The sequence below is a fragment of the Heliangelus exortis genome, chromosome 1 (assembly GCF_036169615.1).
Source record: "Heliangelus exortis chromosome 1, bHelExo1.hap1, whole genome shotgun sequence".
NCBI classification, from domain to species: domain Eukaryota; kingdom Metazoa; phylum Chordata; class Aves; order Apodiformes; family Trochilidae; genus Heliangelus; species Heliangelus exortis.
Genome location: NC_092422.1, coordinates 16,998,541 through 17,025,030, shown reverse-complemented (window position 1 = coordinate 17,025,030; position 26,490 = coordinate 16,998,541). Strand labels below are relative to the sequence as shown.

General features: G+C 41.9%; 1 protein-coding gene across 2 annotated transcripts in view; it reads left to right on the top strand.

Moving 5' to 3' along the window:
* ARHGAP20 (Rho GTPase activating protein 20) overlaps positions 1-26,490 on the top strand; it is a 61,024-nt gene that overhangs the window by 26,664 nt on the left and 7,870 nt on the right. Inside the window, exons 3-10 of one of the 2 annotated variants that reach the window (XM_071735118.1) lie at positions 2,147-2,317; positions 8,338-8,490; positions 10,399-10,440; positions 11,372-11,456; positions 14,241-14,318; positions 18,150-18,216; positions 20,081-20,263; positions 24,592-24,770. In XM_071735118.1, the coding sequence (XP_071591219.1) occupies positions 2,147-2,317; positions 8,338-8,490; positions 10,399-10,440; positions 11,372-11,456; positions 14,241-14,318; positions 18,150-18,216; positions 20,081-20,263; positions 24,592-24,770 (958 nt within the window). The remainder of the gene's footprint in view (positions 1-2,146; positions 2,318-8,337; positions 8,491-10,398; positions 10,441-11,371; positions 11,457-14,240; positions 14,319-18,149; positions 18,217-20,080; positions 20,264-24,591; positions 24,771-26,490) is intronic. The other variant, XM_071735109.1, reaches the window with a different exon arrangement.

Here is a 26,490-nt window from a genome sequence, read left to right as displayed (position 1 = left end):
ACACAGGGGGACCATTCCTGATCTCTGCTTAGGTTTCTGTGCCAAGTGCTGCTAGGGAGTTTATAAAATTGAGTCCCAGTAACCTATCAGGAACTGATAAGCTGGTGACTTGGTGAATTCCCAGTCCCATGAAAGTAGCAATGTAGGAGACACTTGCTGCTTCCCTGATTCCTGTTGGTGGCCACGTGGCATATGTTACTACTGAACTAGACCAAAATTCTTCTCTTCTTTAACCTTCACACTCCTGAACACCTCTTCTGCTCAGGAATTACCAAAAAACTTCAAGTTCACGTTATTCATTCTGAAAGTAATTCCTCTTCTTTCTTCCCTGAAGAGATAGGTAATGAAAGAGAAGATTAAGACACAGTTTAAGTCAAATTAAATTGAGAAATTCTTTCAAAAACTCAGGCTCCCAGCTAGAAAGGAGAAACCAAGGACAAACAGGTCTCTCCCCAGCAGGTAGAGATCCTCACCAGCTCCTTACAGATCAGTGAAAGTGTGTCCTGCTAATGTAGGACAATCTCAAAGCTTATCCTTTCTCTCCCAGCTGTCAGGATTTCCTAAATAATTTCCTGAGTAATCCAGCCACAGGTATCAAGGAGAGGAGGGCTGGGAATCAGCCAGGCTCTAAGAGAGGTGCAAAAAGGTTTACGACCTTCATTGAAGGTTTCCTCTGCTCACTCTAGTTTCCTTTCATATCTCTCACCTTTATTTTGTGACTTTTACTGTATAAGATTCATTTCTCCTTTCTCCTAGCAAAGTTGTGAGGTGTTTGTTATCCATTCCAGTGGGAACATATAAATAAACTATAGTTGCAAAGCTGCTCACTTAAGCCTTTCTTCAGCCTTTCCTTGCCAAGTTCATCCTGCCAAATTTTAGCTTAGCCTTTAAAAACAAAACAAAACAAAACAAAAAACCAAAACCCCAAAAAACAAGAAAAAAAATTAACTGATTCATTCAGTCAAAGGAAAATACCTCCAGGGAAAACGTATAATTGAAAAGTTGCATTTAAAAGTAATGAGTAGATGTACTGATGCGTCCTGGTTTTAATCCAGAAATTCATGCTTTAAGGTACACCAGAGTGTAGGAGACCCAGGTTCAGTTCTCTCACCTGCCTAGAAGAATTTGAGGCCACATCTCTGGCTTTCCAAGGCAGAGCCTGACCTGCAACCAGCTTCTAGAGAGCCCTAAAGGAGGAGTGATTTCCCCTCAGACCATCACATATAAACAGATGTGTTAGGGCAAGGCTCAGACACCAGGGATATCCTGGCTGTGTGAGTGAACTGACCAACATGCTGGAGAAACCCTCATTTCTGTCTCTCTAACATTTTAACTTCTTAATGTCATGCAGAACAGTTAGATCAGGAGGGGTTGAGGGAATCATGTCTCCATCATCAGTAACCTTGAACTGCAACCTTCCCTGGAAAAGGTGTCTTCCAGGAGGGAGCCTGATCTGCCCCCCATAGGCTTGGGTTTGGATTATCCAGAAGCCCCTATACACAAAGCCTCAGACCAGCATAGCTGTGCTCCTGTCACACAACCAAACCCCACAAAGGGGATCTTACTTCAATGCTTGTTCTAGAATAGAAAGAATGAGCAGCCTCTTCTCATGTTGCATCTAGTACATGGTCTCTCTCTAGCAAGGTCCAGTTGCATCTTATGGCTGTCTTTGGTTCTGAATAATTTCTATAAATTGGTCTTAATCAAGACAAATTAAACCTTAATTTGACCTTAAACCTTAATTTGATCTTAAATTGGTCAAAACCAACTCCCTTTCTGACTAAAGTGCAGTTATCCCTTTGTGACACATCTCTCTCTTTATGGAGAGCCTACAGAAGGTGCAATATTTTCTCTAAGATTTCAGTACAACAAGAGACAAAATACAAATAGACAAAATGGAGAGTGCTATATTTAAAATATTGCTAAATGCTATCCATGTGCTTGGGCTCTACAAGGCTCAGTGACAACAGTACCTAACAGATTGTATGTCAGAATCAGACTGCTGAATTACCTTCATTGTCCCTCTCACTGAAATGTGGTCAAATAACTTGCCTTTTGGTTGCATATGTAAGAAGCTCCTGCCTGGTTCTCACTCACAGGCAATCAGCTGACTTGCTTTCCTTATTCCCTTTATTTCCTTTTGCAGAGAAAGCTGCTTCTCCCCCATCAGTCCAGAGGCATGTCCCCTTGTGCAATCTTTCATGTGCCACGACCGAGCATTCATCCTGGATGGCCATGTGCAGCTGAAGACAGGTCTGCAAACCCAGGAGAGACACCTTTTCCTCTTCACAGACCTTCTGGTTGTTGCCAAGTCCAAGTGAGTATGACACCTGCAGAGCCAAATACCTGTTAGGTGAGGGCACTTGGGAATGTTGCCCTCTATCCCTTAAGTCACTGAGGTCAGACAGGCAGAGAGAGGGTAAGGAATCCTCTGTATCATGCATCTCATCTGCCTGTTCCACCTGTTTCATCCTCAGTCCTATGGGATGTGCATAACTCCAGTGGCCGTGTCACAGAGGCACCACAGATCTTAACACCTACCTGGAAGCTGCTTTGGAACACATCAGTGATGGGCAGCTGTGTAAAAATAGAGATTGCAGGCAGGATCACAGTGTCTGCCTCTGTATGTTGTGCTGTGCCAGGATGAGTGTGGGGAAGGAGAAGGAGAAAGGGAGCAGTGCTGAGCAGTCTGAATAGCGTTCATGTGTAATCAGGCTTGCTGCTGAGCTCTGATTATTCACTCTACCATTCACAATTAAATCAGATTTACAAGCTGTGTTTAGCGTGCCAGCTTTGTGCAGCATTTGTAGTCTAAGGCAATTTTAGAGGGTGCTTTCACTTGTTGTTATGGGGACATAATAATAAAAAAGTGTGATGCATCTTCATTCCCTGTTAGGCACTGTGGTTGTGGTTTCACAAGGTGGGTAATCTCGAGGTGAATCCTGGGCTTAATGTGTCTCTTTGCTTAAGCAATTGTTTCAGAGGCTGCTGGGGAAAGCCAAAATAAATCTGTGTTTTCTGTAGAAATCTGAGCTGTGTCTGTTTGAATCAAACACAGTCGATGTCACCCCCCCAAGCTGAACTCTTTCACTTGATGTAGTGTGACAATACAGAGGGTATTTTACCCAAAGCATGTTCCACACAGGTGGGTGGTGAACATAAGGATATTTAAGGGGGAATGCTGTTATTGTACCAGCAGTAGCAGTAATAGAATTGTTATTGTACTTGTGTGTGTTTGTGTCATCTAAGTAAAGCTTTGAAATGTTAAATATTTGTAATTCTTCTAGGCTCTTTTTATAGTCACGGAGGGAAAACCAGCGTCTTCCTCCAGCAAACTTGCCTGGCCCTGAATGACTGCTGATGGTGGGTGAGGGGTCTGCCATTCTGTTCACTGGTTACTCAGTGGGCATAGTCTCACTATGAGAGCATAGTCTCACTTAGACCTCACTAGCTGAGGTCTAAGCTCCTAAATTGAAGAAGACTAAAGTCAGGTGTGATGAATCTCTCCCACCCTGGTCATCATGCCAAGCAGAAGGGATGTTTGAACCCCAGTCTGAGCTGCACATTATGGCAGGTTTGGCTGGGTCCCAGTGGGACTATTTGCATAGCAAAGCACTACTCTGTGTAACCATGCCAAGATCTGGTCCCCAGGGAGTACTAACAGCTCTTGCAGCATTTGATTTAGAGTGGCAAAGAGTCTGCAACGTCTGAAGAAGGTGGAACAGAACAAATTGTGCTTCTGCATGTGAAAAAGGGGGAGGAGGATAAAGCCTTTGCTAGAAATGATAAAAATAGTATTTTGAGTGAGAATACTTCATGTATTTTAAAGAACTAATTGGGATGTTCTCTCTACAGCTGCTCTGTCAGCAATTAAAACATCAGAGCTGTCACTAATGAATGCTACTTAAAAATCAGCATTTTTAAAAACATCTCTCAGTAAAATACTATTGCTGATTCCTAGACCTAAGTAGTGTGTACTGCTATGCAGCTGTGACTATTGATTATTATTGACTTTTTAATAGCTGATGTAGAGTGAAAACAGCAGGTCACCAGTACAGTTGATTCTGACTTAACTTTAGAATTATTCCTTGTGAAGGTGCTGAAAATGTGTAGTGTTCTTTTGTGTTAAGTAGTTTCTCAGCTTGGGGCATATGAACACCAAAGATACCTTAGGTACAGCTCAGTGCTGTACTGCTGTCAGGTCAGCAGGTCAGTCACTGTGCAAAGGGAGCTCATGGACAGTCAGGCTTCATATGATCATCAGTTGGGTACAAGTTTTTCTGAAAGAGAGCTGCAAGCATTCTGTGTCCTCTGAGATTACAGAGTAAACTCCTCTACAGGATGGAGCTTCTGTGTAAAGGCAGTGAATTTCCACTGGTCCCAGTGAAATTTGTGGGTAAAACCTCCTGACAACCCATCTGTGTATGACAAAGTGGTTGTGACTTTGTTTTCTGATGCTTTTTAATAGTTTTCGAAATGTAGACTTTTATCTTTTCAGATCATTCATTAGCTTATCTTATGAAAAATAAGAACAATACTCATGCTGTGCTTCTGTCTCCTCTGCCCTGTCCTTTACTGCCTTCATGTGAAGATTATGTTATAAATCAATTGTCTGGAAGAGTTTTTCTCACTAAATCAATATTAAGTATGGAATATGTTGTATTGATTTTAATTTATTGATTATATTTCTTACAGAGGTCATGTTTTCATTTGGCAGAGTAAATATTTCAAGGATCTGTCAGTTCACTGATCAAGGTTTCTCACACACATTTTTGTGTGGGAGGCACAGATGAATGGCTTCCTCTTTTTCCTTTGTAATACAAAAATGCATATTTATACATGCAATTTAATGTTGTTTTCCCAACGTGGCTGGACATAGAAATTAATGGTTGAGTACATACATGGAACTGTGGTAAGGGTCCTATTAAGGAGATAGCAAACCTAGTGAGAAATTAATCTTCCATCTGTTAATGGCTGCAAGGTATCCAGTTGCCAAAGGAAGAGGAACTGAATTTACTCAGCAGTAGTGGGGCAGTTTGGGGTATGTCACTACCTACACCACTGATGTTCACATTTTTTCTGTTGATTTCAGTGGGCTCTCAGTCTGCCTGCTATTTATATTTTAACACTTGGAAGGGGACACTTACTTTCTTAAAAAAAAAAAAAAGAGAGAAAAAAAATCTTCATTAGATTGTTACTCTTTCCATTTTATGACTGTTCAGTCATGCTGCTTTCTTAGTCAGTGATGGTATATTAATTTCTAGAGGTAATGCTTTGGCACTGTAATAGAAGACCTGCATTTCATAAACGCTGGGAACCTGTGGACTGCATAAAGGACATGGCACATAGAGATAAAATTATACTTCAGGCTCTTTAGATGTTAATGCAGGCTACTGTTTCAGTGCCTCTGGAAACCAGGCCACTTGAATACTGATAATAGCTTAGAGCTGTGAGTAGGCATGGCAAACAGGGTAAGAATATACATCAAGCATGATTGGAGAACATCTTTGTGCTCCTGCCAACACCCTGCTGACAACCGCTGCTGGCACTGTAGGAGTCTGGCTTTATGAACTGTAAATGTTAGAAAAGTGGAAGAGCATGTAGAGGGTTCACTGTATTGGGTAATGTGAAAAAGAAATTGAGGAGAAAGGGAGGGTCAATAGATTTATTTTGTTGACTCAAACCAGGTATCCATTTATTAACATATACATTAGAATTCTTAGGTGGATTTTTTTGTAGATCTACATTTTCACAGTTAATTGTGTGGTCAGTCAGTTACAGTTATTTCTGTATTTGTGACAACTGTCACCTGTTGCATCACAAACTCATTTGTTGACGAGCGTGTTGAAATGTTCTCCTATATTTTACGTTTCTTTTTGATGGGGTAAGAAAATACAGTAGAGAAGTGAAATGTACAGCTGACCAGGAAATACCATGTTGTAGTTAAAAAAAATACATGAACTTGAGATGGTATTTTACAGTATTTTATGGTAACCTAATTGAAATGCACCTTTTTTCCAGGTGTGATTTGCACTGGTGGTCCTTTCTTGGCCACCACTGTAAAGGCTGCTGGGTTATTAGTGGTGCCCTACCCCTCTACACCAGTTAGTATGATGTCAGCTGGAAACATCAGACCTGTCTGGGTTCTGAAAGTTCATCTATGTCCCCTTTAAAGCTGCAAAGTTCAAGTATCTTCATTCAGACTGCACTAGTTCAGCCTGCCCTAAATCAAATACCTTGTTAAGGAGTAGGTAGTCCGTATGCATCAGAGCTCTAAGAAACTGCTTACCTGGCATCTCTATTTATAGAGCACTAATCACCAGGATGCCTGGCACTCTCCCCATCCACTTCTGCAACACAGTGTTGAGCTGCTGTGCTTGTGCTTGCAGTCCTTGGGTCAGAAGGGCAAAGTGTTTTTAGGGAGGGGACGCTTTTCCTGCAGCCTTTCCCTGCTGGTCCAGGAGACTCATAGCTCAGGTGATTCAGTCTGCAAGGCCTCTGGTGCAAACCTGCCTGGAAACAGGAGCTGTTGTGTTGCTTACCCAGCTGGACTGACTTTGTGAGATTTTACTTGTTTCTCACGTAGCACTGTTGCCCACTGATCCTACAAAGGAAGGAGACTTACCGTGAAAAATCACATGGAAGAGAAGAGTTGAAATTAAGATGTCTATAAAAGTGGCCTTTACTGTTCTCTAAGGTTTAGTATGATAAAATACAGGAAAGGCCAAATTTTTAAAAATAGGGGAAATTATGTATCTTCCTTCTTGATGAATAGATATTTCGAGAATGCATGAAGTCCTGGCTCATGCTCCAAGCTCATTCTCCAAGCTACCTGCAGCTTGTTTGTGGAGTCTTCATATGATGAGAGTTGTAGTCAACGGGGCAGAATCTGGTTGGAGGTGTGTGACTAGTGGAGTCCCTCAGGGGTTGGTACTGGGACCGGTGTTGTTCAATATCTTCATCAATGACTTGGATGAGGGTATAGAATGTACCCTCAGCAAGTTTGCTGATGACACTAAGCTGGGAGGAGTGGCTGACACACCAGAAGGCTGTGCTGCCATTTAGAGAGACTTAGACAGGCTGGAGAGTTGGGCAGGAAGAAACATGATGAAATTCAACAAGGGGAAGTGTAGAGTTTTGCATTTGGGGAAGAACAACACGATGTCCCAGTATAGGTTGGGGGCTGACCTGCTGGAGAGCAGTGTAGGTAAAAGAGACCTGGGGGTCCTGGTAGACAAGAAGATGACCATGAGCCAGCAATGTGCCCTTGTGGCCAAGAAGGCCAATGGCATCCTGGGGTGCATTAGAAAGGGTGTGGTTAGTAGGTCAAGAGAGGTTCTCCTCCCCCTCTATTCTGCATTGGTGAGGCTGCACCTGGAGTATTGTGTCCAGTTCTGGGCCCCTCAGTTCAAGAAGGACAGGGAAGTGCTTGAAAGAGTCCAGCGCAGAGCTACTAAGATGATTAAGGGAGTGGAACATCTCCCCTATGAGGAAAGGCTGAGGGAGCTGGGTCTCTTTAGTTTGGAGAAAAGGAGACTGAGAGGTGACCTCATCAATGTTTTCAAATATGTAAGGGGTGAGTGTCAGGGAGATGGAGTTAGGCTTTTCTCAGTGGTGACCAGTGATAGGACAAGGGGTAATGGGTGTAAGTTGGAGCATAGGAGGTTCAAGTTGAATATCAGAAAAAATTTTTTTACTGTAAGGGTGACAGAGCCCTGGAACAGGCTGCCCAGGGGGGTTGTGGAGTCTCCTTCACTGGAGACATTCAAAACCCGCCTGGACACGTTCCTAGGCGATGTACTCTAGGGGGCCCTGCTCTGGCAGGGGGGGTTGGACTAGAAGATCTTTCGAGGTCCCTTCCAACCCCTAAGATTCTATGATTCTATGATTCTATGATGACTTGTGCTGTTTTCTGCTTGTTCTTTCTTCAGGATTGCCTGAAGAACTCACCATAGTTGTTGTCCCTGGTGCTAAGCAATCCTACTATACTGTAAACTCCTACAATGGCATTAAGTCACTGAAAAGAGAGCTCAGCACAAGTGGCAATATTTACCACACAGTGAGATTTGGAGTGGAGTTTTTCCCCCAAGAAGGGGGATGTCCAGGGTCATCATAAGCAACCTATTTCTCCCACACATTGATGCCACTTAGATGAGAAATTTATTTTTTTTTATATGCAACCCAAATAAAACACTGTTTTCTTTAACTAAAGTAGAAATGTGTCTTCCATCAGCTCCAATACAAGCTTCACATATGCCTGAAGGAGCTAGAAACTGAGTTCTTTAACCTGCCTTGCTCTGTTTTTATGTGTATGACATACCTGTAAATTTCTGCCAGCAGGTCACACTCTCATTTCAAACTGAAGTGCCAAGCACGTCTCTGTGAGATGTGGACAGCATTTTGTACAGAAGAAGTCTGTGAAGGCAGCACAGACCCAGAGAGGTCCTTTGTCTTGGGCTGGCCCACCACAAACTGTGTGGCAAATTTCAGGTAAGAACTGAGATGTTTTATTTTTCAAAGTATCTAAATATTTTTATGCTGGTGGGTAGCAAGACTGTCATGGGTTAATTTCAGCACCAGTGAAGGTGGGAAGCAGCAACTTACTGATTCTAAAACCAAGTCCTTCAGCTGCTGAGAGAGAGTCACTTACTTGACCTCCATGCCACATCTTCAGTCTCCCTGCAAATGTGGCAGCAATATTCACTTATCAGCTTAGAATCTGAGAAAATACTTGACTTGGCAAAGCACTGTCGGTGCTGCAGACTTGCACTGTAGAAATTCTCTTGTTTTGGAGGTATAATTTGACACTTTGGCTAATTAATAATATGAACTACAAACAGTAAACAGCCTAGCTAACGAAAGGATCAAAGAGACACTTCAAGGACACTTACAAACAGGAGAGCTTGCATTGGAAGTAGCAGGACGCATACAGAGAAATACTAACCTTGTCCTCTTCCTCTTTTAATTTCACTGTGCCAGAGCAAATGTCAAAATTCCTTTTAAAGCACCATCTCTGAATTTCAATAGACCCTTTTGGGCTTTCTTTGCAGAATTGACTGTAGGACATATAAGGGCTGTAGCAATAATTTCAGTGGTTAAGCTAATTTCAGTCTCAGCAGGAGGACTCTGTCGTCACTTTGGATGAGGGAGGGCACCTTCCCCCTGAAATCCCAGCTGCGTAGCCACATTAATTTGGCTGGGTCTTGAAAAATACATTTTCTTCTTTACCAATAGAGAGCAAAAGCTGATGCATGCAGCTTAATTTGTATGTCACGTTGTCTGTGTCCAGAGAGAATGCCGTGCACAGACTTCTCTCTGTGGGTCTGGTTGTGCTGTTTATGGCTGTTTTACTTAATAGGCGTGAAACAAAGCTGAAATTTTCTACTGATTTCCAGTTGAACTCTTGCCAATGAATATGAGCTTTAATCTTGAGACAGTGCATGGTCCTTTACAGCTACCAAAAAGTGCTGGATAAGAAAGCAATAGCTTCAGTTAAAATAGCCGGAGATTTTATAGATGTGAAATTATTTTATGTCTGAAGGTACAAAAAAAAAAATCTAAGATGCCTCACATGAGTCTGTATATGCATATCTGATAGAACTGAAGCAGCCAAAGGAGAATCATATTTTCAGTCTTTATAAAGTACATTCCCCTCAGAGCATCATTGAGTAGATTAGTAGTTCCCTAAATGCCTGCTCTGAAAACTTCAAGAACTTTATTTGCAGAAACTGCAGTGGGAATAGCAGTTATTCCATTTGCGTCAGGGTTTAAATCAAGAAAGTTGAAAAAAAATTAGGTTATATTCCTTGAACTATCCTATTATTAGCTACATTTAACTGGATAGTTTGTATGCTTGAAAGTATATAAACGACATAAAAATAAACGAGATAAGACTGAAAATGTCCAAAGTTAAACCCTACGAAGTACAATGGGATTTTTTTTCATTGTGGCTTTTGTGTACTTTGTAATGTGATAAATCAAGTAATAAATCAAGTTATAAATGTGATAACTCAAGTAATAAATAGGGAGTGAATTAGAATGGTAAAAGTGGAAAGGAGTCTATACACCTGAGGAAATACTTTTAAACTTTTGAATGAAGCCTTTATTGTAAAGTGCCCTCCGCTTCTATTTGGACGGTAGCTTTAGAACTCAGCTCATTTCCTACTGAATTCACTGGTAAAACTTTTGTGATAAAAACTGGTAACTGGGGCTTTTGGCATGGCAGGCTTTTTAGATTTTGCAGGGAAATGGATTTTTCATTCAAATCTGGAAAAAAAAATTTAGTTCTTGTAGGTATTTATGGAAATTGCAACCAAGCAGTAGTCTGTTCTACCATGGTTTTTACAAGGACTATTTTGGAATTATATGATGGCTGAACTGTTCCTGTTACTCTTGCAGGTCAGCAGAACAAAAGGAAACATGGCTTTCTTTTTTGCAAAGGTAATTTATTACAGAGTCTTTGAAGGCACTGAAAAGAGTCCCAGTCATCTAGACCATTGATTCCCAGTCTGTGGTACCTATACCATCGTGATAGATGAGCTCTTTTGAAGTGATATTAAGAAAAAAAAAATCATCTCTCTGCATATGATGCTAATGCAATGATCATTGCATTACACAAGGAGGGAGATGCTTTTCTGTGCCTGAACATGGCTCAGCACAAAACTGGAGCAATTCCTATCCCGTGTGGGCCTTCCCTGTGCAGTTGTAGGAGGCTCTGCCACCATCAGCCTGGTTGAGCCTGCTGTTCTTTCCGTGGTGATGACATCTAAGCAAGCTCTGTACAAGAACCTGAGCTCCAACCTACCTGCTGCTCATGGTTGGCTGTATTTTGGTCTTGCAAAATGAGCCCTAAGATGAAGGGCATGATGGGAGGATTTGCATAAACAGAGCTGTCTTATTGCAGTCAGTGTTTGAATAGAAACTTCTGGGTGAGCTTTCAGTCTATCACAGTTCCTGAGTCTGTTTAAATCGTTCTTGCTAGGTATCATTTCTAATTCATTCTTCTCCTGTTCAATCCTTTGAACTAATCTGTACAGTGGGATGCAATTAATTCCAATAGGAGCATGTAGTGTAGACTGAGAAATCACAGTGATGGGTAGTTTTTATTTGATTTTTGTAATCCAGTTTCTCCAGTGTTTACGTTGGTTTCTACCATGAACTTAAATACCACAGGGTATTCCTGGGGACCATGGTCAGCATCCCTTCCAGATATTGACAGATGCTTTCTTGTCCTCAGAGATCATTCTACTGCAGTACATCTGCAAATAATTTGCTTCTTATCCAGTTATTGCTTGATTGCTATTTAAATCTCCATCTTGCTGTTTATGCTTACAATATTAAAAAATTACTTGTTTTGTGCTTGTTTTGTCAGTCGAATACGAGAAGAGAAGGAAAAAGACTATCCTAAAAGCATTCCTCTGAAGATAATTGCAAAGGATGTGGGAACTTGTGCATATGTAAGTGCTCTTGAGCTAAAACAGGAATATAAATTCACAGCACCTGTGAGCTGTAGTCACCTGTAAATCCTGTGGACACTGGGAAGATTCGTTTGGGTTTCAGCCTACTGGATCCTACCCCTTTAAAAGACTCGGCATGTGCAGCCCTGAAATATTTGTTTCCTGTGTTTAGTTCATGAGTTCCTTTTTAAAGACAGTGTGCTTGGTAGGAAATACTGATTCTGGCACACAAACTAAAGACTGTACAGTGTGGAGTCCCAAGAAACACCTCTAGAGGAAGTTATGCAGAAGCATCTTCAGAAATGCCAGCACAATGTACCCTCTTTTTGCTCGTAAAGCTGATCTAAACCCACAGCTGCCTTCATTGAAATCTGTGAAGCTGCAATGCCTTTTATTGTTTATAATGATCATAAGTCAGTAAAGCTCTGTGTGTATGAACACCCATAAATTGCCTGAAGCATGTTTTTCATCAGCTGGCATTCATAAATTTATAGGCACAAGGTAAACTGGTAAAGAAAGGTCATACACAGAGTGATTTTCACCTTTTTACTAAGTAACTCTTAACAAATTTAAACTAAATTGTGTATATAGCTGGTTCCCTGGGGATGCCCTAGCATCCAGTGATAATCCATCCCTTCTTCCTCTGCTTTGTCCTTTCTTTCTAACTGCTTTTAAGATCTCAGTTTTATGCTTAGAAGCCTAAAGAGCATTTGCAAGGACATGAGAAATTTTTACAGAAGTTAGAATTCGTTTGAGGTCTTTGCCTAAGAGTGAATCTCCACTTAGGATCCTGTGTTTGCATAGACATAAGCATAAAGGAGTCTGCCTTTTTCCAGAAAATCCTCTTTAAGGTAAACAATAATAGAACTGTGACATTGCTAAGGCAGATGTTGATGAGCAATAGCAGTAATTGTGATAGTTCAAATGCAGGTCAAGGAGTGCTCAGGTGTAACTGTCTATAAATCATACATGCACTCAGGTGTTGCACTCTTATACCAGGGTTTGTTTGGCTTTTTTTAAAATGTTTTTCTCTCCTTAGCTATAATTAGTTCTTATGCCAAATATGCTTTCCTCATCCTAACGGTCCTAGAAATTACACACTGTACTCTGGGTAGTATTTGTAATAAAACTGGGGGAGCAGATGGAAACTTTTTGCTGCTAATAGTTCCTATGGCACTGTGGTTCCCATGCTACAGCAGCTGGAAATGCCCAAGAATTATTTCATTTAGAGGCCAGAGAAGGCTGAACACAACACACAAACCATTTTATTATATTCTAGCCAAGAGCAAAACTTATGCAAATATACTCACCTACTCCTGAGAGCCAGATGTCATTGCTTCAGGCAAATGTTAAATTTTTTATGGTATGAACATTCAGATATATCCTGAAGCAAAATATGCAGTATTCATGCTACTTTCCTTTGATTGCCATTGCAGCTTGCTACTGTCAGAGACTTAGACAAATGTATAGCTCAGACCTTTTCTAAATGCAAAATGTGAGGGATTTGTTTCACCTGAAAATCCTGTGGCCTGGTTAAATTGATGTGCTACACAGAGCAGCAGACTACAGCAAACAGCCCTGGGGCTGGGCAGTGAACATTTCCATCCTGGCTCTGCCATCTGCACTTCTTCAGGCCACTGGATAGGTCTGGGAGGTTTGGTGCAGTTTTTTCTGCCAGGACTTCAGACTGGCTGTGATCTAGGTGCAGTCCAAAAGGTATTGAAGTCCTGCTAGTGAAGCCAAACCAGCATGCCTCTGAGGAGGGCCCAGTAACCTGTGCTTGAGATGTGGGAGCTGCCTGCCAGCTTGGAATTGAGGCCAGTGTGGGTGTGATGGTGCAAGCAAAACCCACTCTGGACATGCTCTCCCCATTTGTTTTTGTCTGTGCAAGGTGATGGCAGTGGTGATGCCACATCCCAACAGGGAGAGGGTGGAGCCACCAATCCTGGTGTGTTTGAAAGGTACAGGCAGCAGTGCTCAGCTGTGCCAGAGCAACACTGGTGGCAGGCAGCTGGTGTTGAGCTCTTGCTCTGGAAGGACTGCCTTGTGGAAAGAAGAACTTCCTCTGGCACAAAGCTTGGCACTTTGTGCTGGTCTCTGTGGCTTTTTAGAAAGCAGTGTTTCTGGTGATTCAGGCTTTTCCATGCTGCCAATCACTAGGTTGCTGAGGATGATGGAGAGGCAGCATTTTAACTGGATGAAAGATTACCAAGGGGAAATATTTCTGGTACTAAGCCAAATCTAGTTTTAAGAAATCTATCTAGAATGTGGGATAGGATATAGAGGCTGTGAACAGCCTGCGTACAGTATTTTCTTACCATGAAGATCTTCAGTAGAAAATGACAGAAATTATTAACAACTGACAAGAGATCCTCTTATTTCACTGAAAAAAAACCTCACTGAAATATTTCAGTTCTTCAAAGGAAAATTGCATGCTTTTAAATTAATCAAGCTCTTACATTTCCCTCATGCAGTGTCTAAAGTGCAGTTAGTGGCATATTTTAATGTGGAGGTCTTGTCCCCAGTACTCATGGCACTCCCCTCTCTGATGGAGCTGTTGGGGAAGTGGGAAGCAAATGCTGAAAGTATGTGACAAAGCAGAGGAATCAAGACTGTCTCAGACTTCTGGGTCTTTATCTGTGTAGTATAACTTATTTCAAGTTAAATTTGAAGATAGTCTCAATTTTTCCAGCAAGGATTATGTAGCCAAGCTATTTCACATCAGTTACTCCTTGCAAATCCAGATTTTTCATGCCACTTTTCACTTCTTTTTTGTGTTCACAGTCAAAAACCCTAAGTGTAACAAATGCTGACACAGCAAATGATGTAATTCTCATGGCCCTGCAGCAGCTGGGAATTAACGTAAGTCCTTACACCAGTTTTAATAAGTCTTTTTGTAGGTGCTTTTAATAATCAAACCTTCTCTTGCACGTTTTTCATGTTTTAGGATATGAACATTAATTAAATCCTTTATCATTGCAATTCAGTATTGTTGAAATGGAACAAAAGTGCCTTGTTAATACATGGACCTCCAGAGATCATCAAGTGCCTTAGAAGTTTTGAACAAGTGTCTCATCCCTGTAAGGGATTCATCGTGTTTGAAGTTCCTTTTAAATACATTCTGCTGATGCCTAAGAGGAGATACCTTGACACAAGAAGTGAGAGTTTGACACAGCTCTTTTCTCATACTTCAGTGTGAACAGGAGAACTACTGACCTGCTTGTTAGCTGGTTTCACAATATCCAAACATGCATTACCAGTTGTGTCCCCAGATTACAAGTACAAGCACTGCTCTCCAGTGTCCAAATCAGGCACTCTAGATATCTGTGGACCTTTAGTGTTATGTGAGATATGAATGTAACTGAGTCATTGCCCAGAATCTGAATGTACCCAATTTAAGCAATGTCCTGAAACTGTTTCAGAGAAAGGTTTTCACAGGACTTATAATAATCCAGGGTAGTGCACGAAGTAGATGCAGTGATTCCTAGTAGATGAAGTACTGCCTCAGCTGGCTCCCTGTACTCTAAACCAGAGAAGATAGTGCCTCAGGCATAGTAATGAATCAGTGCCAGGGACAAGAATTCTGGCTCCTTTATTCTGTTTCTGTCATTGTTTCTCCATGTGTCTCACACTGACACCAATGGTCATAGAAGGTCCTGCATAATAACTTTTTAGCTGACCTGTCAGTCTGCTGTTAGGATAGCAAGATATTTTAAATGTCTTACACTTGATTCATGTGCTGGTCTTGTTGCATGCAATCTGGTAGTCTGTCCTTACCACAGCTCTGGGTATGAAGTGTCAAATATGGCCAAAATGCCACTCGTGTGCTTCCCTAGGGATTCTAGAGACCTCCAGCAAAAAACCGAAGTAACCTCAGAGTTTGCCTTCCCTAGCACTCAGTATCCATAATTTATACAGGCTTTTAATGCATCCAGGAGCCATTCTGCCAGTTTGGTATTTCCCAGGCACAGCAATTTCTCTCTAGCCATCTTTTTATGGCTCAGACATCCCATTGACACCAGAGCTGGGGCTCAGGATGAAGCACTGTGTCCAATTATCCTTAGGGTAGCTCTAGAGTTAATGGAGGGGCTGCAAGGTGAAAAGGTTAACATGTGTGTTAAAATTAGGATTTTAACTGCAAATTGTTTTCCCCACTCTGCATCAAAAATCAAAAGACTATGCTATAATATGACTCCAAGTCTTTATTATTATATGCTTAATTTTTATCCAGTTTTATGGGTGATATTTGCACTTCCTCATTTTGTGTAAAAAAAACCCAGGAAAATGGCAGTGCTGGAAGATATTTTGTTTGAAATGAACAGGAGGAGGAGCTGGTTAGGTTTCAGCTCTTTGTTCTTTTATATGTATCACAATCAATCTTTTCCTCCTCTTTACATTTTTTTTCAAGTAGAAAAAGAATTATAGCCATCCAAAGATGTAAAATCTTGCCTGCAGAATTATGTGCCCAAGTAATATACTGCAGTTTTTCACTGCATCTTCATAGCATAAGCCTTTTTCATTAGAGGCATATCATAAGATTAGCAATAAAATCAAACAAGCTAAATAAATTAAGCTGTAGCCTGTGTATCAGTCAAGCACCCAACCCCCTTGTAGGATTGTTCTGACTGTGAGGAAGCTTTTCCTTATGTGCTGTCTCAAGATTTTTTATTTATGTCCTGAGAGAACCACTTGAAAGGAGCTCTAAGACTTTTCAATGGCAATTATAAAACCTACATTTCACATGTTGTGTGATTAATGGGGCTATTACTTTGGCTGAGTTCACTCTGGTTTAACACATCAGAGTTTTTTCCCTCTGTGGTTTCTCTGGTAAAATGACAACTAGTTTGTGCAAAATGACATTGATCATATGTTCTAAATTATCAAGTGGGGCAGAAAGAAGGGCCTTGGGTTTCCCAGCTTCCTAAGTACAGTTGCTGATTTTTCTGGGACAATCACATCTATACTGACAAATGGCCTTATAAAGCACATAAAGAACAACATTTGCAATCAAGAGATGAGCAGTCTGCCTCCTGAAACCATGCTTACTAGCCCTTCCCCATCCCCTGCTTCCCCTTCACAGCAATGAACCCTTTCAAATATATATTTTAAAGGAAAAGTAAATACCCATTCTTGTGCTCTTCAGCTGTATTTATTTGCTCCTGGCTGCTTGCCCTGAGGCATCAGAGATGTCTCCAAAGCCTATTTATTTTCCTTCTGCCCCCTGCTAGCTAACTTAACAGCAATGCTAATATGGGCCAGAAAGCTCTCTCAGTCAGAGCAAACTGCCAAGGCCTTATTGGGTGTATCAGTAAGTAGAAAGAGTCTTAAGAGCTTTGGGGACACTGGATGAAAGTCCAGACAATGCAGCAGAGTAGGCAAATCTGTTTAAAAGAAGGTAGGATTTAATTTTAGAGCTAAATAAGTAGTCATGAGCTATTTATCACCTTTTGTAGCCAGAAAACCTTAACATTTTAATTATTCTAATTTGGCCGTGTCACTGAAAAGAGATTTAAGGTCTAATAGATCACTTTTCATACAGTGTATCTTGCTATTACCCTTTGTCCTGAGCGTGGTTCATACTAAATGTCATTCTTTTTGTTTCTATTGTCTCACCATCATATCTGAAATAATGTGCTATTCTCCTTCTTCAATTAAACCACAACACTGACTTGTATATTTAATGCTAAGGGCAGGATTTGTAATTTGCTTTCAAATCAGCAGCTTCACACAGCTTCTCCCAAAGATGTTCACATTCTCCAGTCCTCTGGGAATTGCCTCCTTTGATGTGAATTTGTCCTCTCCACTGGAAATTTTAAGAGACTGCTCAGCAGTCTTAAAGCACCTTCCAGCCCTCCCAAGCCCCTCCACACCAAAGCACCACAAAAAAAGGCCAACGGCAGCCCTACAAAAAGTTTCTGGGGCAGCACTGAGTGTCAGGAGCCTCTTGGGTGCCCTGGCATCATAAGCATGGGCTCAGGTCAATGGCAAAAACGGATGAGCTTGAGCTCAGGGGACACAGAGGATCTGGGGAGGTGGTGGAGCAGAGCTCTCTGGTGTGAGGCTGAGGGTGCCTGTGCACCAGAGCATGTTCTGGAGGATGCAATTACCCTGGTTCTCAGGATGGAGCTGAAGGGTCACCTTAGCTCACCCTGACTGCTTGCTGCCTGCCACACCTTCTGCAGCAGTGTCCTGCTGCTTATCCATAACCCCTCCAGGGGGTCATACCTCTCTCTTCTTGGGACTGGGTGCAGCTTGGTCCCAGCAGGTAGATGTGGGGCAGAGAAGCCCTGGGGCCAGGAGCAGCACCAGGAGCTGGAGGTCAGCTCCATGCTGGGGCTGCCTCATGTGACAAGAGGGCCTGCATGGCTAACATTTGTCTGGCCTCAGAAGCAATCCTGTGACCTCCATCCCTCTGCTTGTAGGAGCAGTTTAAAAACTGAGGCAAATATCCTCCTTTTCCTTGAGAAATTAGGGTCTCCAGCCCCTCTCACTGCTCAGAGCTGAGCCCTGGTCACATAAACCACATTGCACATGACAGGCACAATTAAGAAGCTTTGCTGATGTCAGATTTGAGTACTGCAAAAGTAAAGGGGGTTCCTTTGGTTCCCTGGCAAGTTGGAGAATATCCTTATGCTTTGAGAAGCCTAGCACAAACCTGTTCCTAAGGGCTCACTCTTTATTTTGGTTTTAAAGGGCTCTGAGAAAGACTACAAGTTGTGGGTGATTTCAGGAAGAGAAGATGCTCCTTACCCTCTTATTGGTAAGTTCTGGATGTGGTTTTGTTTTTCACCATCCCCTCAGTTTTTAGTGCTGAAGGAAGCAAGATATACAAAGACTGAAATGCAGGTTCCTCTTTTGTTTTGTTTTTCCTGTTTTTTCTCTTACTTCCCTGTCACGCAAGTTTGCCTGTTTGGGGAGGCAGTCTGATGCTGATCCTTTGTTTTGAAGTGCAATTGTCTGCTTGTGTCACTGAGAAGTTGAAAAAGTTCATTTCTTTCTCCTCCAATTTTGCTGCATGAATCTCAGTTTTTCTACAGTCATCCCCTCTACTCACTCATCTCCTCATATGGAGCTGATCCAGCTTTACAATATTTCTTCCTACACTTCCATAGTATTGTTCACTCCCCTCCTCAGCAAAACAGCAGAGTTTTGAGAAATGTTTTGTTCTCCCACAACTCAGGTTAAGTGATTCAAGAGGTTGTTTCCAATCCTCTGTTTCTCTTACTGGCTGACAGCTCCCTCCTGATTAGGAGCAAAATATTTCTTACTCACTTTCTAAAATGTTTTTTGAAACATTTCCTCCCCAGAAATCAACACAAAGCTCAGAAGTGATTGGAAGGAGTGATTTGATTTTGACCCATGGTTCACTGAGAACAAATCCCTTCCTGTTATAAAGAATCCTCCCCTGTGGAAGCCTGGCATTACTTGTGCTATATGAGTTCACAGATGATTAAAACAAAAAAAATTGCAAATATAACCCCAGTAAACCTTAGCATTCCTTCTTAAAGCAGCCTTAGCTACAAATGCTTTGCTGGAGTCAGACAACATTAATATTTATAAAATGTCTAACTCGTGCACCTTATAGACAGTGCAAACTGTTTTGTCTTTGAAGCATACCAGACTTTGTCTTTCAGAATATTATGTGCAGCTTCTTCAGGGAAAATCCCAGTCATGGTTTTAAATACAGCACCAGAGAATTCAGAAATAGGAAAGACCTTTCTAATTGACTTTCATTGCACACTCAAGTTACAATCTTTGGAAAAGAATAATCTGATATTAAATAGATGTTGTTCGTTATATTTATGCCAGATTTTTATTAGGTAAGGGTAGGTTTTATCATAGGTAGACATCAGAAGCAGAGTTGAATGGCACTTCAGCTTCTTATTATCTATAATCTCAAATAACATCTCTTCCACTATCAGTGTTAAAGTCTTTGTGCAAGTTAACTAAAATGTCTTCACACTGCACTCTTATTTAATGTATTTCAACTCCCAGGTCTTTAGACGAGTCCAAAAAATACCTCTCTGATGGCATTTTTGAAAGCTTCTGCAAGAATGAATTGCCTCTGTATAGTCCCCAAAGATGCTGTTTAATGCCAAGGGTAGCTCATTTGCATTAGCCTTGTGATTAACGTTTCCTTCCTGTTTCAGCCTCAGACAGGAACCATAATTGTGTCTTATTTGACTGAGTTGGTGACTGCTGCACTTAATCATGGAGAGGGAGGCAAGACAACTTTCACACTGGATTTTTCGGTTTTGCATGCTCAGCAAAAATGTGACAGAGGGTTGTGTCTGAAATCTCACTTCTAGCCAGAAGAATATGAGCAACCAATACCAAAACTTCCAGTGTCCTGAGTAAAGCAATAGAAAGAGTAAACATTCAGTCCAGAGATAGTCACCTTATTTTATGCGATATGGGCTTTGTCTGACTTAACCTTTACTCTGTATTGTCCAGTGTATAATTTATACTCATGTGAGCATGCAAAAAAGCATCAATTCCAACATTACTTGAGACGGAAAGTGCTGCAGGCCGGCATGCAAAATCCCCTTTTTCTCCGAGGCAGATGGAGTTTTGCAAGTCTCCAGTCAGTCCAACACAGATTATTATGATTTCTCTTTGAACAGGACACGAATATCCCTTTGGAATTAAAATGAGCCACATTCGCGACGCTATGCCCCACGGATCAAAGCCCTGTGCCTGCCCCAGGCAGCTTCAGGGCTCCTTCTTGACAGAGCAGCTGCCCCAGGAGCTGCAGTGCCAGTTTGTGCTGAAGCCCAGCCGTCTGGACCGGTGCCAGCAGCTGAACGGTACGTCCCGCCCGGCCCGGCAGCTTCGCCCGCAGCCCCGCCACCTCCCTGGCTCCGCGACAGAAAGCGGAACGTGCCGGGATCGGGGTGTTGGGAAGCAGAGGAGCGAGCAGCTGCCCCTTCCAGCTGCACGGGGGAGCTCTCCCTGATGCGAGTGTGCTGCTGTGTATCTGTCATCTTTCTGTTACGTTTTGACAAGCTGCCTGTCAAGCGGTTGTTCTAAAAGCAGCAAAAGAAAGATGAGATCTCTCCCCTCCAGTTTTTTGTAAGTCTGTTAGCTGAACTGCTCTCTGCAGCCCTTGTTGTGTTCTCTAGCAAGGCAGAGTGGTTTTATGCTTCAGGAGTCATGGCTTGACTTTGGACCAAAATTCCTATACAACGTTTGGCAGCAACCTCTGTTCAACAAGGTAGTTAGGACTGTGTTGCATACCTAGATGAAGTGAGCTAATAAATTTATTTATTTCAGTTTCCTTTGAATAAAACAGACAGTAATGTTTTCTTCTGCCTTTGTCCTTGATGCTACAAAAACATCGGCACCTGCTCTCTGTTTTTCACTCTTTTGTCAGTGACACAATGACTGCTCACTGCCCATGAGTAAAATAAACAACAAGATCTTTACAGGATTGAAGCGTTAGACTAAAAACTCTGCAGGGCAAGGAAGCATCCCCTGGTGTGTTTTTATTGTGCTTAACACACTGGCATACTCAGCTCAATTAGGAACTCTCCTCTACTTCGGCATTAATGACAGTATAATAATAATAAAAATAAAATGTACACTGTTATCCTCTGCACTCCTAAATAGATAAGATCTCCCACAGTATGTGAATAGAATCCATCTGTAATGTTTGTAAAAATTAAATATAGTGAGGCTATACCAGTGTCTATTGCAAATTATTCCAGAAATTGATTGCATTTTATATAAATTAATTTCCTTTCCACATGCCTTCTTCACAGTAATTTGTATCATGTATTACCTCATGGCATGTTTTAGGAATGAGGCAATCTAGCAAAGGGGTGTAATTAGGTTTACAGTCTCTACTTGGCAGCTGACGTTGACTGGCAAGACAAAATAGAAATGCAAATCGAGCCTGTAAAGTCCTAATGCAGATGTGCTGTCAGCAGTTGGTGTGCAAGCCACAGGAGGGGAGGTTAGGCTAGCTTTGGGGCAGCAGAAGCCTGGGGCAGCCTGGAAGTCATGCACAGAGACTGCATTAAGTGGAAGAAAATCTTTAGTCCGTTCATCTTCCCTACTTCCATCACCTTTTCAAGTCATGTATAGGTCTGGATGTTTGCCAACCAGATGATCTTGCATAGAGAGCACAAACTGTGTTCTCCCTAACTCTTTTGTTCCTAGTGGGGTTTTTGAAAATGGTGAAGGGCACCTGTGGGCCGACCAAGGCTATTATCTGGCTTTGGGCTCATCTTCAGATCAGCAAGCCAGAATCTGTGTTGTTGTTAGGTAACCACCAGGCACATCCCTGGTACGTGGCAAATTTACAGGGAATGGGGTCTGTAGCCCCCAGTTTCAGCACCCCACATGCTGTTCTCTCCTCCCTCCCATCACTTCCCTGCACTGGTGCTGCTGTGCTGAACACTTTTCTGGAGTCCCTTCTGGAGGCAGCAAGGGAGAGCTGCCCAGTGGCACCAGCACTCACCAGGGTTAGGCAGCCTTCTAGGTGTTGGCAGGTGAACATGACTGACAGATGGCTGTCATGTCAAATAAGGAAATGTGTGGACACCAACTGTGGTGGTGTAGTTGTATCAGCTGTTCTGGCAGGGTGGTTAAAAAAAGTACAGAAGAATTTACTGTGTGGAAGGAGTGGAGAGTTCCTGTTGTTTCTTTGGGCAGGGAGCAGGAACGTCCACCTACCCGTTAAACATAGCCATTGAGTAATGCTCAGGAGCACACATCTAAAAAGTATTGTAAATGCTCATTTTGCATAAAGTTTAACTTAAATGAACTGACTGTTGTCAGTGGCTACTCTGTGATCCAAATTATTATTTAATTGTCTGTTAGAGGAGAAAGCGAGATTTTAACAAGTTGGTCACAATGCAGAAAGGAGGCCTTTGAAAATTGACAGGTAGGGATCTGGTCAGAAAGGATGTTACATTGTTAAAATGATCCAAAGTTTTGTTTAAGTTTACTTTGCAAGAAGAGGAAATGCCACTTGCATGGTTGGGACACTACCTATGAACAGAAATTGCCTGCAAGTAAAGTATGAGCAGAACAGATGGCTGCTCCGAGCTCTGAGCAAGGCCTACAACCAAAGTGTTGCTTTTTTCCTGATTCTGGCATAGAATAGTCCACCAGAGAAAGTCCCCAAGTGCAATGCTGGTGTTTCTGTATGGAAGTACAGTCTTCTGCATCTGTCTTGGCTGAGAGGAGATGGGGCTTCTCCTAGTGTAGCTTTGCAAAGGTTCAAGAAAACAAAGTGTACGTACTCTCCTTGTCATCTGCTCTTTACCTTAAGACTTCTCAACCCCCTTAGAAAAGAGGATATAAAGAGGATGTGTTCTCTTGTTGTTCAGTGAATGTTAATTTTGTTTCTTGCCTTACATCAGTTGTTGGTTTCTGCCCTGGTATGTTGAAGAACACTGATGAAGATTTCCATCCTGTCCCAAGAATGAGCTGCAGTTAATCACATTTATCCCCTGCTCACATTGTCAGTTTGGGCTCTGGCTTTTAGGAGTGGACTGAACAGTGAGAGACTAAGAACAGTTCCTGATTTTGAGACCCTTTTTTCCACTTCTGCTATTCCTTGTTCTCCAAAAGCATTTCTTCTTAATTTTTACTTCTACTGAGGGCTTTACTTCTACTACAGGGCTGCCAGAAAAAAACCACCAACATTTATTTGCCATTGTGTGAATACAAGTCCAAGTGAAGCAAACCATATTTATGTGCTATCCATCTCATCTAAAAAAAAAAAAATGCTATTTTGAAAGTTACAGGTTAGTTTTCTCCCAGAACATAATGTGTCAAGTAAAGCCTTAGACACTGCCAACTTTATATTTCATGCAGCTTTGGACAGCTTAAAATATATATATTGTCTTTATTTTTTTTTATTCAAAGAATTTTTCAGCAGGCTTTCACATTCATATGTTCACATTTTGAGTTAAACTGTAACTTTTCATACTGTAAGCCTCTACTGAAAAGACTTCCACCCATTCCCAAAGGGAGCATGATCTCCTAGAATGGAATGACATGCAATTAAAATTACTATTTGGGCTAAAAAGTAAGTGTAGTAAAGTATAGTAGAGAAAAAACTGGTATTGTACCACAGTCCTTACTTCTGCAAGCCTTGCTTCTACTGTCTGCCCTCTGCAACAACAGAAAGCAAAATGTTTGACCAGATGGAAGATACAGCTAACAGAGAGGTGCACTGGTTAGGTAAACAAATAAATGAAAGTTGACTGGCTTTGAAAACTTTGAAAAAAGAAAAAATATAGCAGAAAATGTTTATTCTGCTTGGCACTTCTATTAGGAACACTCTCAACCCACGCTTAACAGCAACCCATGCTGTTAAGAAGCTTTTACACTGTCTGATGTTGACAAAGTTTCTTCTCTCTGCATTACAAATAAGAGTTTCAGTTAGGGATGCTCTTTAGATATCTCACTAAATATGTTAAAGTAAATGAAGACAAACAGAACCCATCAGTGTGTTGACAGCATGCTGAAATGCCATCTGGAAGGCATCATTGAGTAAAGGGCATCTTTATTAAAGGACAGGCACTGTCTCTAGGCCATGGTCAGCAAATGCTTGGAGTGAGGGTCCTAATGACACACTTGCCTAGTGGAGAAGAGCAAAGGTGGCAATTTTTCCTGCTCTGATAATGTTTCACCCCATTCACTGGTTCTCTGGTGTTCCCTGTATGAGAGCAGGTGCTCTCCTGCATTGCCAGGGGAACTGGGATTCCTCCAGTCAGAAAGTCAAAGTGAGGGCAGTGGTCTTTATGTATTATTTTTTCTAAAGAAGGTCTGTGATTTTCCACCTGTGGATGGGAAATGGGTCATCTGGCAGAGGCTGGCTCTTCATGGAGTCGGGCTGAGGTTTGCCATCCAGCACTCAGCAGTGAGTGCTGATGCTGTGGTCCAGCAGTGCAGTGCAGATCTTGGTGATCCCCTTAAGAGCAGGAGTAAGGCAGTGCATTCTCCACACATACACACAAGCACAGGTATGCACATGGTGGATTATGCTGAGCCTAATGCCAAGGAGTTGGTTGAGTTCATGACATTTTTTCCTTTGAAACCACAGCAACCGCCGCAAAACAAATACTGGAATTAGATTCAAAATGCGTTTCTTCTAATAAACACCTTTCTCTTTCCCCAGACTTAAGCCAAAAGTCATTTAAAAGGAAAAGATCTATCATAAATTGGGCTTTTTGGCGTGGCCCAGGCACTCACTTGGACAACGTGCCCCTCTCCTCAACATCTGCAGCTCCTGGAAAGCTCTTTGGCCTGTTGCTCACAGCCATCTGTGAGGATGACAACCTGCCCAAACCCCTCTTGGTGAGTCCTAGACTCAGGGCTGGCTCTTACAGTGGTGGAATTTCTCTTTATTGTGAATGAGAACATGAGGACACTGTGTAAACAGGACACTGAAATTACCCAAGCAGAGAAACCAGAAGGAAACCTCATTAGAGCTTTGGTTCCTAACATATGCTGTGGTCAGGCCTGGTTAATACCAAACAGCTTGAGAAATGTATGTGATCATTCTGCTCTTATGGGCTATTTCTTCTTTATAGCCTATTCCCTAAGGCTGGTTCCCTAAACCTCACTTAGGCAGTGCAGATAAATGCCACATTGACGCAAATGTTTTAAACCACTTCTGCCTTTGTAAAATCCCCAGCTCCATGAATGCAGCATCCACTGTCCCATATAGTCAGCCCACACTTGCATATAAATGCTTCTTGCCCTGAGGATGACAGTTTCAGAGCCTTTCTCAGAGGCATCCCAGGGCAGGCAAGCATTTTGAATCCTTGGTTTTGATCTGACAGCACCAATGCAAAAATAGGTGGGAAGGCGGAGGCTCCAGGAGCATCTTTTCATCCTGTCTAGAGCACTACTGCCGTGGGTGTTCTAAAAACCAGTGCAGGAACATGAAAAAGGCTGCCCCAGAGCCCATTCCTAGGCATAATTAGGGCAGATTTCAGGCATTTTTGGTCAGGACTGAGGACTGCCCTGTTGTTGATACAGCACTTGAAATGTTTACAGGGTGGGAGTGAGCCCTTCAGGATTGGCCGCTCATCCTGATACAGCCCAACTTTTGGCTGGAGCAAGTTGCCAGAAGCCCACTGAAATTACCAGTTTGCAGGAAAAGGTGGTCTGTCTACTTGTGCTTAATGTGCTACTTTACCACTGCCTGAATAGTGAATCATACCAGGACTTTTCAGTTCTTTTAATAGTGTGGGTTTGTTATTTTCTTTTGAGGAGGAAGTGTGAATTTTTATCATTTAGGTTATTTAAATAAGCCCTCCAGATACGGACTCTGTAAGAACCTGGTCTCTCATTCTCTCTCTCTGAGAGATGAGTCAACTCTGCATTTCAGAAATTTCTACAAAACATAAATATTAGTAAATTTTTATGTGAAAAAAAATTATCAGAGTTTCTAAGCATAGGATCACAGCTTGGTAAACTTTGTGCTTTGAATCTTAAACACTGTGTTTATGCCACAAAATGTAACTTACCTCTGATTTCATGCAACTTCTCTGGAGAATGGAATACTGTATCTGAGGGACTGAGTGAGATTTACTTGCAAGACAAGAAAAAATATCAGGGATGAATGCTGCAGGCATGTTTGATATCTCTGCTTCAGAGCCTCAAACTTGCTTTCACAGCTGAAGGGCTCCCTGTAAGCCATTGCCACACTGAATTGCCTTCCACCATTGGCTTTATTAATGCAATTTTGTATGGCTTCACTTCTTTAAGAAGGGCTTCTCAGTTTGATCTTGTGGGTGCTTTATTCAAAATATATTTTCAAAGCATTTGTTCACAAGCTAAGATCCTGTGCTGTGGGACTCTTCCTGTTTTGACAGCAGAGCTCTAAATCCCTGTGAAGAAAATGGAAATGCTGACAAGCATCCTGCTGCCATGAAAGGGGCTTCTCCAAAATTTCTGCACTTACATGGATGCTTGGCTTTCAACTTCTGTAAGAACAAGAAAGAAATGTTAAAAAAGAAAAGTAAAACATAACAGTTTTCCTTAGACTTCTTTGCATTGCTGTGTCAGG